General features: G+C 41.7%; 1 protein-coding gene across 3 annotated transcripts in view; it reads right to left on the bottom strand.

Annotated features, from left to right (window-relative positions):
* LOC138299967 (5' exonuclease Apollo-like) overlaps positions 1 to 15,936 on the bottom strand; it is a 137,109-nt gene that overhangs the window by 35,288 nt on the left and 85,885 nt on the right. For all 3 annotated transcript variants that reach the window (XM_069238715.1, XM_069238716.1, XM_069238717.1), the window contains 2 exons: positions 12,944 to 13,109; positions 8,095 to 8,277 (listed from right to left, as the gene is read on the bottom strand). In XM_069238715.1, coding sequence (XP_069094816.1) covers positions 8,095 to 8,277; positions 12,944 to 13,109 — 349 coding nt within the window. The remainder of the gene's footprint in view (positions 1 to 8,094; positions 8,278 to 12,943; positions 13,110 to 15,936) is intronic.

Here is a 15,936-nt window from a genome sequence, read left to right as displayed (position 1 = left end):
ACATAAACAAAAGAGTAAGCTCACTCCTATTCACAAACTAAAGTTACTACTACCAAAATGTTCCAAAACAGCAGTAAACATACTGCAGTTCAGAGCAGCTGGAATATGTTCAGCACCACACATGGCCAGCCACTGGTAATAAAACACCCTCCAATAGAAAATAATGAATGCAGGGACTTAAAAAAAATAGAACCTTAATAGGAAATAATGTTAAATTAAATAAATGAAAATAGTTACAAATAGAAAAAATAATGTAATGTTAAAATAAATATATGGAAATAAAACATTTTTATTTGAACATACTTTAATAATCTGTTTTAAATTTACAAATTAAGGTTAATTTTTATTAAGATAATAAAATTACTTTAAATTATTTTTATACATTAATTTTACTAATTATTAATGCATAATAAAAAATCTATTTTTACATTAGAGGGGATTTTCTTTCAAAAAATATTTTAAAATAAGTTAATGGTGCTGGACCATTTCTTTTTTTTATTATAAATATGAATAAGTCACTCCTATGTAGGCCTTGTCAACCACAAGACAGGGCATTTAAAACTCGGGCATGTCGAAATTTTAAGTTAACATGTCCCCTCAGTGACCAGCACCCAAAAGCTATTTTTCACTTTGGTAGGCCTAGGTGTCCTATGTAGAAACAAGAGTACTGAATGAAACGTTGACACTGTATCTCAGAATGGGACTAGCTAAAAAAAATATTAAACAAGTACTTTTAATAGTTCTCAAAAAACAATTCAATGGTGAAGTTGGATTTTTATTAAATATTAAGACAAAATTAACTTTTTGGAAGTTATATGTTTCCTGCCTGAAGTTCCTGGAGGTTATATTTATATTTGCTCTCCCACTTTGGCCAGCCACTCCTAAGTATTTGACGAGGTATGAAAAAGGTGTGAAATGTCTCTCAGAAGCAATCATTAATCTAACCTGATTAGCCAGAGGCAATTCCTTAATACCTCCCATAACATGCAAGGTAGAGACTGTGAGCATCACATCATAAATTGTCAAATCCTACCTGAATGTTACAATCCGTCTGATAGATCTGCTGGGTTAACATTTAACAGTGGGGGTGCACTTGAAAGGAAGGGAAATGGGATTCCAAAACAATTCTTGCATTTCTATCTGGTTTCTGGAAAACCCAACCTTTGTTCTGAAAGACTTCTGCCTCTACGTTTTACATATGAAACGGAGGGAGCACTGGAAAAGGAGGGAAACAGGGTTCCAAAACAATCATTGTGTATCCACTGTCTGGTTGTTGGAGCATCCGGTGTTGTTCCATCCGACTTCTGTCTCTGGGTTTATGGAGGATACAGAGGCTGTCCCAAACCGGATTTTAATGTTAGATATGAGAAGATACTAGGATTACGCGTATACACTGCCATCCCCAGCCCTCAGAGCCCAAGCCGAGTGTGGTTGAAGATTTCAACCACCATGAAAATGCCCAAAGTTTGAAGGCAGGCCCCGGAACATTTCACTCCAATGTTAATGGCATGCCCCAGACTCATTCCCATCCACTAGCTTGTGCCAGGCATTTAAATGTGGCACCTCCAGGCACTCATTTCAGAACACTACCAGACCTGAGGATGATCAAAACCGGACTAAAAATACTGCCTGTGACATGTGAAGATCCCTTAAGAACTGGACCTGCTCTCTCCTTGCTCTCTCTTGTATCAAGGACAAAGAAGTGAACTCCCAGGGTCATAATGCTTACCTTCTGCTGTTCAATCTATACGGATTAAATAAGCATTTCCTGCAACTGTCCAGTTGACCAGTGGCAACTGGATTTGGAACTGGAACCTACTGCTGGTCTCTGCCCCACATCCTGCGTATCTCTAAGTACCTCCTCCGAGGTCCTGGGGGCTTTAGTAGTGTAGTCCTGTGGTGGATTGGGACTTAAAGGACTAATGTCAGAAGGTAAAAGATTTTGGGCCTGATTCTAACTTTGGAGGACGGTGTTAAACCGTCCCAAAAGTGGCGGATATACCACCTACCGTATTACGAGTCCATTATATCCTATGGAACTCGTAATACGGTAGGTGGTATATCCGCCACTTTTGGGACGGTTTAACACCGTCCTCCAAAGTTAGAATCAGGCCCTTTGTTTTGTATCTGACCTGCGCTCTAACACTATCAGCATCAATCAGCACCTCGCTCCCAGTTGTGGGTTGTGATTATTCTTTGCTGTGGATAGTCACCCACCCCTAATTAATAATCCAATTACTTACACACACACACACCAATGGGGATTTCTGAGACATGCGGCTCACTGGTAAGTAACAACACTTCACTTTAGGGTAACGTGCATCTGAGAGTACCATTTGTAACACACTCAATCACACAACAACACTATACACACACATTACCCTCACATCCACTGCATTTTGTAGGCAAGATGTATTAGGTGTAAGGTAAAGGTGCCTTTTAAAACTGTTCATGTCTTCGTGCAGGTGATGCCAGGTATGCTGCGCCTCCCATCTCCTTAAGCCCTACAGACGTCCGACCACAGTACCTCAAACCACAAATATGTACACAAACTATTATGTAGATGTCCTGACTGTACGGCAGTGAGGGGTGCTGCTCTACTCCCCAGAATTTGTGTGCAAGATTGTTCTTTCCTGTTGTGTGTTGCACGGCATCAGTATGTAATGGCACTTGCATTTAAACTTTGACCTTGATGTACACCCATATCCATGCACAGGGCAGAGGTCAGGAAAATACAGATGCAGGGTCGACTCGTTAGCTATTTTTTTTTCTTGAACTATTAGTTTGGTTGCTGCATTTAAGTGGTAGGACAGTCACCTGTCCATATATACCATCCTCAGAAAACTGTGTTTATTTCACATAATGTTAACAACTAGCATGCTACGTTCTTGGGAAAAAATTAGTTGACTGTTCATTTTCTTGGAACTTTGAACAGTTATCATTACCAACACATAAGTACAACATTTCACATATTACACTCATATTTTAGAGAAAACATACTCAAATCCTTACTTAAATCACACAAACAAACACACTGGGTTGTCTTTTAATGTCAACAGATTATTCACTTTGCTACATGAAGGGCTCTCCCTCCTGCATGTGGTGGTATCTTCTACCATGTGGTGGGGTTCCACCTGCATGTAGGGTCTCTGCTCCAGCTGTGGAGTGTGCTATCCCTTATGTGGAAATCAGCCATTTAAGAATAATTCTGCGCCATTCTTTCTTTCCCACAACAGCATCCTACTTGATCCTGCTTCTCCTTGGATTATTCTTGCCCCCAACATGACTCAGGGTGTTAATGAGAAGGGCCATCTTCTCTAAGGCTGAAGTGCGGTTGGTGTCTACACCTTGTGGTGGAAGTTCTGCGATAAGCGCTGGGAGGACCTTCGCCGTTGGGCCAGGACTAATTCACAGGACATTACGGGCTTATCCACACAGCCACATTCTTGGCACCCTCACATGACAGCACTGTACTGGAATGCCCCGAGAGTTGCCTGGCCAATCCTCCACACTCATCTGAAAGAGTATGAGCAGCAAAGAGACATTATAATGTTCCATGCTATGTTTTACAAGTTGTTGTTTTTATGTTTTTTTTTTTATTCAGCTAATCACTTGATTATTTGTTAAACTTAGAAGCTCATGTAAAGCACTCCGATACCTTCGTGACAAGCCTGCGCTACATAAAACTGCAAAAAAACAACAACAAATAAGTGTTTTGTACACTTCCGTCATTGGTTTATACTCGGGCTACATTTGGGTGATATTTGTGCAACAGTTGGGCCCTTTTTTCTCCTATGGCCATCTTGGGAGATTTATTTGTTATGATCCTCCCTAATTTCCTCAATACTACAGTTTCCTCAGTAGAAGATGCTTATACTATATTATATATGTTGAAGCCTAACTGGTCTAAGACACAATGGAGAGGGTGATATTTTCGGTAGGAGAATCCATGCAGCTTACCATGGCAGGCTCCAGGAGGGGTTGCCTCAGTAATGTAATCCCTGGATAAATATTAGCTTGAACAATGCATAGCCATGCTGTAAACCAGGCCATCTCATACGTAGGGAAACAGGACAGGCTACAGAGTCCTATTGGCCTCTGTAGACAGGTGGTGTGGGTGAAATCGTTGTGAAAGTTCAGGAAAGGGGTGTTACTTTTCTGACTGCAGCATGGCATTCAACAGTTGCAAGTTTCCTTTCCCCTCAATAAATATCTGGACCAACTATTCCATCACTCTAAAGAGGGGAGGGTATACTAGTAGTCGTCTGGTCAGTTAAGGACTACTCTAAAAGGACCTTGTGACAAGAGAACCGGCTATTGATCTGGTAATCTTTATGGCTGACATATTCTCAGGATGATATTTCCCACTGCTACCCCTCACCAGCTATAGAGGTTAATACAAAATCTGCATCTCCAACCCAGTCTGCCTCTTAGATGCCTACTGATATTGATATCCAGCCATTGCTGAGGTACTGACTTTGCTTCAAAGAGGCTATAAAACTTTGCATCATGTTTACAGTCAGAGTTATGAGACCTGGTGGGCTGCGAGGAAAGAGTTAAGGGGTGAGGTAATAGTGGGAGTGGTCAAATGACACTATTAATAATTAGGGTCTATGACGTATAAAAATTGTTACATATATAAGTTTGGCAAATTCTGTTTTCCCACATGCACTGCAAAATGTCAAGCATATGTGCAGTGACGCACACTGCATCATGTTAAGAGCATGTTTCATGCTCCTGACCAAACATCTCCAACATAGGTCTTACCACATCCAATGCCCTTCCAACCATACACTTCCAAAAGGAACAGTGACAATGGGTGTGCTTCACTGGTTGGTCACGGGTATAAAGAGCACTACAAATGCTCCAATACAATACGGTTTGTTGTTGTTACATACTGCTGGGTTTGGTATTTCTTATGGGCTATGTGGGTTGCTATAGTTATTTACAATAACAGACTAGGGCCAGGTGTGGTCATACCTTTTTGCAAATCCCTGCACTGAACTGCAGCTCACTTCAGTGCATTTGTCCATAAATCTACTAAAAATATTTTCTAACAGTTGTGTATTCACCCTTCCACGGCCAGGCCTGTTTGCGCACTTAAATGCTGCTAAAAACACAGCCGGAGGGAGAACAACAAAAGTGGGGCTTTGGCGAGGAGCACATGGTCAAGAAAGCAAACCAGAGGGTGGTGGTGGGGTGGGCACATGAGAAAGGGCTTGCAAAATTGGGGAGAAAGCAATGCACAGTACACTGGTGGGTATTTGGTGGGGGACAAGGGAGAGAGCTGGAAAACAAATGTTCTCAAATAGAGTGCTTAGGCTAAAAGCAAAAACATAGCTCCCTAAAAGTAAGCAGAGGATGGATTTATCCTTCCACTGCTCTTGTTTATGGAACTACCTTCAGCCAAGCCAAAGGATGATCAAAGATGATCAAAGACTATCCTCCAAGGGAGGGACACTCACAAGAAGCAGGTCCCAATGCCAACTCCCCGTTGCTGCTGCAACTTCACTCCAGCCTTGTGTAGTGGTATACATTGATATTTGTTCTGTTTATTTTTTTATTTTTATTGCTGTTTGTCTTCACTGCTGGTTGTTGTTTTTCTTCTGTTTTTACCGCTTGCCTTCCCACCGTTTTGGTTTCCCTGATCTTTCCCTCCCACTTATTGCCGCTAGCAGAGCCCCGTCCACCACTTAGTTCTAGTTATGGAGGCCGCAGTGTGGCCAAGCTGCCGGCACACCAAAGGCAAGCCTGTCTGAATCAGTCTGCACCTGGACCACGCCCAGCACCAGGAATCCTGGTCCTTCCACCCCGTGCAGCCACAGCACTGCGGACCTCTGAGCCCTGGACCCTGGACGCTTTGACAACAATTACTGCTGGCGCACTTCTCCAGATGGCTGTTTTCCAACCAGCACTGCCTCTTCGCCTGAAGCACTGATGCAACCAACAACACCGGCTAACTGTAATAGAAAATCTGCCACACACTACGAATATCCAGTATGAAAGATTTGTGTGAGTTGAGGTTATAAGTTGGAGGACTGATTGTCACATGTCCTCCTTATTCAACCCAAAGAGTCAGATTCACATAGATAAAATAATATTGCCTTATTGGATGAAGATGGAGATTTTTGCCACTGTGAGACAGAGTCAAAAAATGGTCCAGTAGTGAAAAAGATGAGATTTTCATAGGGCACAAATATGCCAATGAAGGAGGTCCGGAAGGAACAAGATTCTGTTCAGAGCCAAAAGAAGTGGCTTCTTGCACAGTTGAGATTCGATTCACATTAGGAAATGAAAGGGCCTTAGACCGACAATACCTCAACAGACTATCAGTGCCTACAGCAAAGAACTCTAAGGTTACAGGTGCCTTCTTGACATCCACGTCATCAAAGAAAAAGGATAAACCCTAAAAGAGTAATATAAAACATATATGGTTGAGAAAATAATTGAAAACCTTCAACTGCGACGAAAAGCAGGGTAGTCTAAGGTAACCTTCAATAACATCCCATTCCCCTCGGCCCTAAAAGAGGGCCACTACAAGAAAAACGCAAAACACCTTGACTTCTGCAGACGATTAAGAGTAAAAAAGAAAGTAGAGAGGCTTGTCCTCTAGAAACAAATATATTAGCCTGAAACCCACAAGAGGTCGGAAATCTATAGAAGGTCAAAAGATTGCAAAGGCACAGAAAAATATGGCACTAGCTTCTTAAACTACCCTAAGCCAATAAGAACATAAAGGCCTCGGTAGTAATCTAAGCGCATCGAACAAAAACATAACGTGTATTTACTAAGTGCACATTCTCCCTAAGGGGTAACCTAGTATTGAAATAACAAGTGTTTATTGTTACCCAACTTGATGGTACTTATTTTATAGAGCCTGAAAGGATGAAAGACTGACTGGACCAACCAGGATTTAAACATATGACCATGAAGTCAAACTAACACTTGCAGTGGATGCATTAGCCCACTGGGCCACCAGCCGGAGCGTGAGACCACAGTCACCTTTAATTCCAACAGGTATTAGAATAACAACACATTAATCCAAAAGACGTTCCTGCTGAATATTTTTTATTTATAGAGCTTATCTCAAAAACGGAGCTGCTTCTTGAAGCTTGAATAATAGCTATGATTAGCGAATCACAATTCACTCTTTTTGCCAACCTTGGATGCAGGGCTGTGTTGACCACGCTTGCTGGCATCTGGTCGAAAAATGGCTCACTAAGCCGTTTCTCCTCTAAATGTGATTGACACGTCTGGAACAAAAAGGGTAATTGTTCTCAATCTATCAAACTTAGTGTGTGGCTGCTTACAAAACAATATACGCTCAGTGTAAATAAACTCTGCATTTACATGTCTTGTCACCAATAATAATTTTAGAGTCACAACGTAAAACAAGTAGATGTACATTGTGTTAAGTGTAAAATATATCCCAACCCCTCAACCTAAGATCGCTTGAAACCAATGGCGCTTCCTCTCGGCCGGGGTGTGCGACTGCCTGACCTCTCTCATTCGAGTGTATAGATGGGAAAGTCTGGGAGTTTAGATGCTTACCGGCTCACTTTCTCCCTCTTACAATGTTTCTGCTCATTGTTAAAGGTAAGTTATGGTTCTTTACTCGGAAAACAAATAAAATGTACAGTAAAAAATACAAAACAAACTCCCCAAAAAACATAAGGTGAAGGGACACTGAAGGAGTATCATGTTTACGATACAAAACCTAAACGAGTGAAATAAAAAGATTTGCCTTGGCGTTTATTGTGGCGTCCCAAGGAGATTCAATCCTTGAAATGTCGTTTAGGTGCCTAGCAAACTCAGTATTAAACTTTGTAGCTGGAATTGGCTGGTCTACCTCATATCTACTGGTATGAAAAAAAACTTTCCTTATTGAGCATTTGGACTGAGCTGACACTACAGTTGAAGTCAGGAAAATGTTCTTCTTTCTAACTTCAGTTGGAAAGGTGTGTTAGACAAAAGTTCGATTTTACAGAGGTTTATGCAATTTCATCTTAAAGTCTTTGCTATCACAATACAAATACAATGGCATCATCAGTCCTTCCAAGATAGCTATTCTATATCAAGTCAGTGGAGACTTACCAATAACAACATTGTGCTCTGGATGGCTAGAAATAATATCTTTAATCTGCTCAGTAGCTTGCTGGCGAGAAGGCAGCTTGAGGTTGGGGTTACAATTTGTGTTGTCCAAATAAAGAACATCGATTTTCTTCTTATTATTTAATGGAGGCTGCTCCACCATATCGGGGCTGTAACGGAAGTCGCCTGTGGGAAGGAAAATGAATTAACGTACATTAAGCAATTCTACAAATGTGTACATTTTTGTAGTTACCTCTCAAGCTGATACTAAAAGTCACACAGAATTGTCGAGCTCCATTTAAATATGGACTAACGTACTCTTGATCGTACATTATAAGGCTACTGCATGTCACAGAGGAGGTCTATGACCGGGGAGAGGAACACAGCATAAGGCAGGAAATGATATTCCTTGTAAAACAAGTTCACATCGTTACCATCGTCAAACTCTTTCCTTAAACTTTGGTCTCCTCTTTCCTATAAAAGTGATATGATGGTTGCAGAAATATCTGGGAGGCAGTGTCGCACGTTCACTCTGAATATAAAAACCAATATGTAATTTGCATTTTCTTGGAAAATATATTTTAATCAGTTTAACGTGTTGCTCAATGTGTGATTACATTACACGAAAGTACATTTTGGATTACTCGAATTCCTACAGTTGAATAAATAAACACACTTTCATAAATGTCTCCTTTTCAGCTAATTGCTGTGAACTTGTGATTAAAGATAATTCGGAACAGATGAAAAGCTAGTTATTGTTCACAGAGCATTTATAAATCTATTCAGAGACCTATCTTTCACTAAGTCTCCTGGTCGAGCAGAAGGCCTTGTGACGTCCCAACTCAAATGTAATAACTTACAGCACATTAACCAGGTCCATATTTTAGACTGAGTGATGTCCAAACTAGACTGTATTTTATACAATAACAAGCTGTAGGTGTCAATTACGGGGTTGCTTTTTACACTGGTGCTCTAAATGACCTTAAATGGTCAACTAGACAGAAACTGAAGTTGTTTTATTATGCTAACAGGAACCAAGAGGTGGAAAGGTAGAAACTGACTCCTACTCATATCAAACTATATGTTATACATGTCCCCAGTCCTCGCATGTGCAGCTGATCCTATCCATCCAATAGATCAAATCCATACAGGAATAGAAATCAGTGGAAAGCTATGCACAACAACTAGTGGTCAACTAGACACAAACTGAAGTTGTTTTATTATGCTAACTGGAACCAAGAGGTGGAAAGGTAGAAACTGACTCCTACTCATATCAAACTATATGTTCTACATGTCCCCAGTCCTCGCATGTGCAGCTGATCCTATCCATCCAATAGATCAAATCCATACAGGAATAGAAATCAGTGGAAAGCTATGCACAACATGGTCTCACCGCCATCAGCCTCCTTCCTCGAACTGTAGTTAAAATTATGCCATGCCATGTTAGCACCATCCTCCAAATAAACAAAAGATACCTAAAGCCCTGTTACCACCCAGACCACAACTGAGGACACCCTCACGTGTCTCCATCCCAATATTTGGAAAAACCCTAATACCTCTAGTCCTATCACCAAATTTAATCTAGCCTTATGTCAGATAGCCAATGCGAATTTCGGAATACTGGATGATATTTTTAAGAGGAGGAAAACAGTTGTAGTTGGCCAAGACCAAAATCGACCCTTGATATTTAATACTGCAAAATAGATATTTAATCAATCAATGTCACTGTAATCTGGAAAAAAGAGAGTTCTCTGTGTTGATAGTCTTAAAATAAAAATAAGACAACCAATGACGCATTTGCAGTGGTATCCCTAAACCTCCTTAGGAAATCACGATCTAGCAAGGTGTTTCCTGGTATTGAGTATGAATGTATATCAGCTGACCAATACCGAAATAAAACCAGTAATGTGCACCATAATCATCCACCAAGAAGGACTCCTGCAAGTTCAGCAATTCTTGAAACATTCTTTACTGGAACCAAAAGGATCCCAGGTAAGTGACAGACACCAAGTGAGGGAGAAGTGGGCATACTCTACTTCAGATCTGCCAGAGACCCTCCTGGGTAATTTATGTGCGTAGGATCCACCACTGTGTACAGCGAAGTCAAAGTCAATCACAATTACAAATTTTACAACTCTTGATTCAACACTGAACTGTGTATTGCGTGAGAAGTTATGCAAGAGGTAAAGAATAACACAGTGCACAATCCATTCATGAAACAAAACACACATGCATGCTTTTATATAACAATGCTGGAAAATTAATGAGTAGCATATCATGTAACTAAGCAATTCAAAATGAGTAGCCAACACAAACTTTCACAAGACAGATTTATTAATAACCACCATTTTATCCATTTTAATCCAGTGAATACTGATTACAGGTCATAGGTGGTGAACATTCACAACAGCGGGTTATGTCCCACTGATTCTGAACTGAACTTGCATCAAGTTCTCTGCTAACATACTGGCTCTCAAGCAGGTAGAAGCCTTAAGTATCTAATATTCTAGGTAGGAATAAACACTTACCTCAAGAGTTACAGAATGGGAGTTATCAGAGGCATGCAAGATGCAAAAGACTAAGGAGGTCATTACGACCTCGGCGGTCTTTTCGCAAGACCGCAGATGTACCGCCGTGCTGAAGACCGCCAGTGGTGGCGGCCTTCCGCACCGCGTATTATGACCGCTGGCAGGCCGCCGTCCTTTTTCGTATGAAACGCCGCCAGCAGCCATACTGGCGGACGGCAGGAAAGTGGAGGTTGCTCAACGTCAACAGAATACCGCCCACTGAATCACATCCCATGATTCGGTGTGGCAGTGTTCTGGTGACGGTGTTCTGGTGGCGGAGCTGCCCCCATGGATCCCGTCCCTTCTCGGAGGATCAACAGACAAGGTAAGTTGATCGTCCGTTAGGGAAGGGGGTGGCGGGGATGTTGTGTGCGGGCATGGGGGTGTGCGTGTGAGAGTGTAGAGGGGGTGAGTGAGTGTATGCGTGCGGGGGGTGCTGTGTGTATGGAAAATGTGTGCGGGTCGGACGGTGTGCATGTCTGTTTGTATGTGTGCTGGTATGTGTTGTCGGGGTGTATGTGTGCGTGTAGGGGTGTGTATATGTGCATGTTCGGGGTCAGGGTGGGGAGGGGGGTTGTGCCACCTTTGGGAGGAGGCAGGAGGGTGTTGGGGGAGGATTCGTGGGAGGTAGCGAGGGTGGGGGAGACCCCTATCAGTGCCAGGGAAGAAATTCCCTGGCACTGATAGTGCCTACCGCCATGGATCTCATGGTGGTTTCCAACCACCCGAGATCCATGGCGGTATGCAGGGTCATGATACCGTCGGCGGTCTAGTGGCGACCGCCGGGCTGAGACCGCAATCTCCAGCCCAGCGGTCCTCACCGCCATGGCGGTCGGAATGGTGAAGTGGCGGATGAATAATTCCATTTTTTTTGCCGCCGGCCTGTTGGCGGTCTTACCGCCGCTTTACCACCGACCGCCAGGGTTGTAATGAACCCCTAAATTGAAAGCTGAACTCTAAGGCCTTAAACTTGTAGCGTTTGCCTTCGACAATGAACCGAAGGTGCTGCCTGTGTTGTGAATGAACACAATATAAAAGGATGTGTAGTCTGAAGCCAAGGACGAAAAAAATATTGTTGTGGTACACATACAGTAGGATCTGTTGCAATGTGGCTACCCTGAAATCATGTTTCGGCAGGAACCTATTAATCCCTTTATTTTTGTATGTATTTGTACTGTTTAGTGTAAGGGAGAGGAAATAATGTATCTATTTCCGGTAGTTACTATGAGAAGGTTTGTGTAGAAATGTTCTTGGGCCAATATGGTGATTTCAGGTTTGAGGCGGAGAAGTGTTTGATGTTGCATGTGGCACTAGGGGCTTTTTATGAATTAACCTTCTTATTTTTACTTCGCCGTGTATAGTAGAAGTTCATCTTAATGAAGACAAATGCATTCCTACATTATGACCACAAAGTCACATTATATCAGTCTATAACGGTAACACTATCTGTTGACAGTGATGACCTTGTGACCTCCAGCAAGATTATTTGCTGGTAATTTTAATGAATTACCAGTTTTGCATCTAACAATAAAGAATAGATAGATGTATTAGTTTTCCCACCATGGTGGAAACACGTAACTCCAGGGACTTTTTCCAGGAATACCTACACAGCAAACACATGATATGCTTGTCTTCCCATACCCACCAATGGAGCCAGTGAAAACCTCAGCAAAGGGTGGAATTGAAGAAGGGGTAAGTCATCACCTCCTTCTGGCTCTCAGATGGTGCACACAGAAGTAATTAAACAGTTCAGCATAATCATCTTTTTTCAAATGTTCTAGAACCCTCACTCTGGTATGTCTCTGCGAACCCCTTGTACAGTATAAATGAATGCTATGTCTATTAACAAAAATCTGCTATACTTTATTTTAAAGCCTAAAGGATGTTTGAAAACAGTTGTTCCAAATGTTACTATGTTGAGAAGCAAGGACATCATGCATAACAATTTAATACGTTCTGGGGTTGGATTTGAATATTGCCTTCCATCAGATCTGTAAAGAGTGACACATTACTATTAATTCATTATGGATTATGTGCTCCGAATGAGCACCCCCTTCAGCCCCCCGCTGCAAATGTAAGGGTCAGATTCATAAGAGTATTGCTAACTAGCAAATCATCACAGGCGCTGCTCTTCTCGAAACTGACACCCAGGGAAGCAGTAAATCTTCACAATGAAGCAAGAGACATTCACAGAGACATCACTGGTATTTAAGATTGGCCATAGTTCAATGCACAAACACACAGTGATAACCACAATATCAACTTGATAACTTGTGACGACTTACCTGTGTAAAGAATTGTACCAAAGTATCCTTCAAAGAGGAACATGACTGAACCTGGACAGTGATTGGCATCTATTAATGTTACAGTCATTGTCTCCAAGCCAAGTTCATCCAGGTTTATCTTGTGGCCCACACCTATTTCTAGGGGACGAATCAAGTTTTGATTTACCTAGGGTAGGAAACAGCAAAAAAGGCTGAGTGAGAAAATACAGAGGAGCACTAATCTCTAACATTTACCACCCCTGGATTTTAAACAGATTTTCTGTCACTGACCTCTTGTCATAGCGCTACCACTGAAAAAAGATATTAAAACTAACCTGAGGACATTCAGAAAAACTACTGAAGCTTAGTAAGGATGTTTAGTAACCAAATATTTCTTGGTGATTTTATTATTTATTTTGCAGTCATGTGCTTACACAATTTAGTTTGTAGTGTACCCACAAAAGTAAAATAAATATTAAGTATTTAACCTGGAAGCTGGTCTAGCTTGGTAGCCATTAAGCACAAGAAGAAAGCTGGATAAAATCAGACACCACAGCAGATATTCCTTTGAGATCTGGAGTAGGCTTGTTCTCAATCTGTAGCTTGGCTGCTGTGTTCAGGAGTGTGGAAACTTGCACTTAAAGATCCCCTGCACAATTCACAAGGGGGAGTGACATGAGGTTAAGGGCCTCTAGTACATCCTTCCAATGCTACCATATATAACATGGCAATTTGGTCCTTTGTAGACACAGATTTCTTTTGTCTAATGTTCAATGTGCCACTTGAAAGTGGTCACTGCTCCTCGCTGAAAGTTCCTGCCTCTTTTTTATGTGAACCATACATCGCAGTTCTATGTGCTGTGGGATTGTGCTTTAAATAAGCTAATTTTGTACACATTACTCAATTTTTAAGCTCTTTAAATTCCCTTTCATTATATGTCGTTCATCTTACAGTTTTCGGGTCCACCATCAGACTTACGTAACTATTGTGTTTATTCAGGAATATCCAAGGAGAAGTAACACTCTAAAATCAGAAACTAATAAAGATGTAGAAACACTTTCTCCTGTCTTCTCCATTTACAAATGAGTAAACAACCTTAACTGCTAATTCAGTGGACTGGATGTTCTTCAAGTATCAGTTTTACAAAGACTGCACTCAAATCCCACTTGCTACACTTCCCAAGTATTTTGAAGACTGGTTATATCCTTGCTTAACTGCGAACCTAGGAGCACTAAAGTGTTTAGGTTATTAATACAAGTATATCAACTTTTGGTGAGTATTCTGAACTTTAGTCAGTGATATCACTAATGTACAGATTAGAGAACTTTGACCTTACCGGGAAGGCTTTACCATTATTTCAGGAAAATACCGAAATTGGGAATACTATATGATGATGCCACATTGCCAAACATCTATCTGGTGAATTTTCAAAAGAAGGAAGAACTAGGCATAGGTATGGTGAAGTACCAGGGTACACCGGTACTAAGCTATAGGCAGGTGTAGAGATAAAAAGCTATATCTATAGGTGGAGGGAATGTAGTATGGTCAGCAGTGGTTGAGTAAGTAGTATTAGTAGAGGGACTGGGTAAATGGAACGGGTAGGGGTACTAGCATAATGGCAGGCGTATTTGTGCTTGGTGGTCTATTATTGTAGAAGTACTAGAGTTTAGACAGACAAATATAGAGATACTACCATATAGATGGGGAAGCATACTCAAGAGTTTGCAAGTTTAGGGGTACTAGAGCATAAGAAGGGATACTGACATTAGGGTATATGCAGGGGTCAAGGACTAGGATAAAGAAAACAAAACCAGATGCTATAGGGGTGCGGGTCCATGGACAATGGAAGAGGAATGAAGAGAGGATGATAGTAAATTAGAAAGACAAACAGAGGGAGAAAAGGGAATACGAGTGAAACAAGTGTTCGATTTGATTCATATGCATTGCTACAGACAAGGCTTCTCCTACAAGTAGCACATGTGCTATTGGTAGCTCTCCAGCTACGTTTAGGTAGCTCTCCTGCGTTAAGCACAGCGCACTACATTAAAAGGTTTTCATTTGTTGAATTAATATTTGTATCTGTTGGACCCTGGCCCTTTTTGCAGGGTCATCCCCAAACTGTTTGCCTTACTGACCCTCTGTGTGTTGGCTTTAGGACTCTGGGCATTTTATCACAGCTCACCAGTGCTAAAGTGCATGTACTCTCCCTTCTAAACTTGGTATGATTAGCTTACACCTGATTGGCACATTTAATTTACCTTTAAGTCCCTTGTACAGTGGTAATCCCTATACCCAGGTCCTGTAAATTAAATGCTACTAGTAGGCTTGCAGTGCAGCGTGCGCCACCCACCGAAGTAGCCTTTCAAACCTGTCTCAGACCTGCCACTGCAGAGCCTGCATACGCAGTTTACTACCATCCTGACTTGGCAAGTCAAACCACTTGCCAAGGCCCAAACTCCCTTTTTGCTACACCTAAATCACCCTAAGGTAGGCCCTAGATAGCCCTATGAACAGGGTGCTTTGTATGTAAAAGGTAAGACATGTGTCTTTATGTACTACATGTCCTAGTAGTGACAAACAGCCTATTTAGTTTCTCACTACTGCAAGTGCTGCTCTTCTGAAAGGACTCCATTGGAAATGCCCTGACATATGACTAAGTGGTATCTTCTGATCTATGAGGAATAGCGTGGGCATGTTTAGTATGTTTGGAATGGTAGTGAGAAATCCTGCTTATTGGTGTAGGTGGAGGTTTGTCTAATACCATGGTAGACATGCCACTTTTAACTCTATTGCTTTTCCAGCCTTACTCCAATCCATGTGTGGGGCAGAGTGACAGCTCCAATTGGTGCATACTTTCCAGACAGCCATCATACAGGAGGGGCTGGGTGTGACAGAAGAGGCATCAGCATACTGATAGTCTTCCTGGGCTGGGGAGAGGGAGGGTCGATCACACCTTACATGTGAATGGGCTGTGTCCTGCCCTCACACAGTGGTCTGATTACCCCCTAATGATG

This window comes from Pleurodeles waltl, chromosome 6 (assembly GCF_031143425.1).
Source record: "Pleurodeles waltl isolate 20211129_DDA chromosome 6, aPleWal1.hap1.20221129, whole genome shotgun sequence".
Classification (NCBI taxonomy): domain Eukaryota; kingdom Metazoa; phylum Chordata; class Amphibia; order Caudata; family Salamandridae; genus Pleurodeles; species Pleurodeles waltl.
The sequence above is the reverse complement of the archived record's forward strand: the minus strand, read 5'-3'. Positions and strand labels throughout refer to the sequence as shown.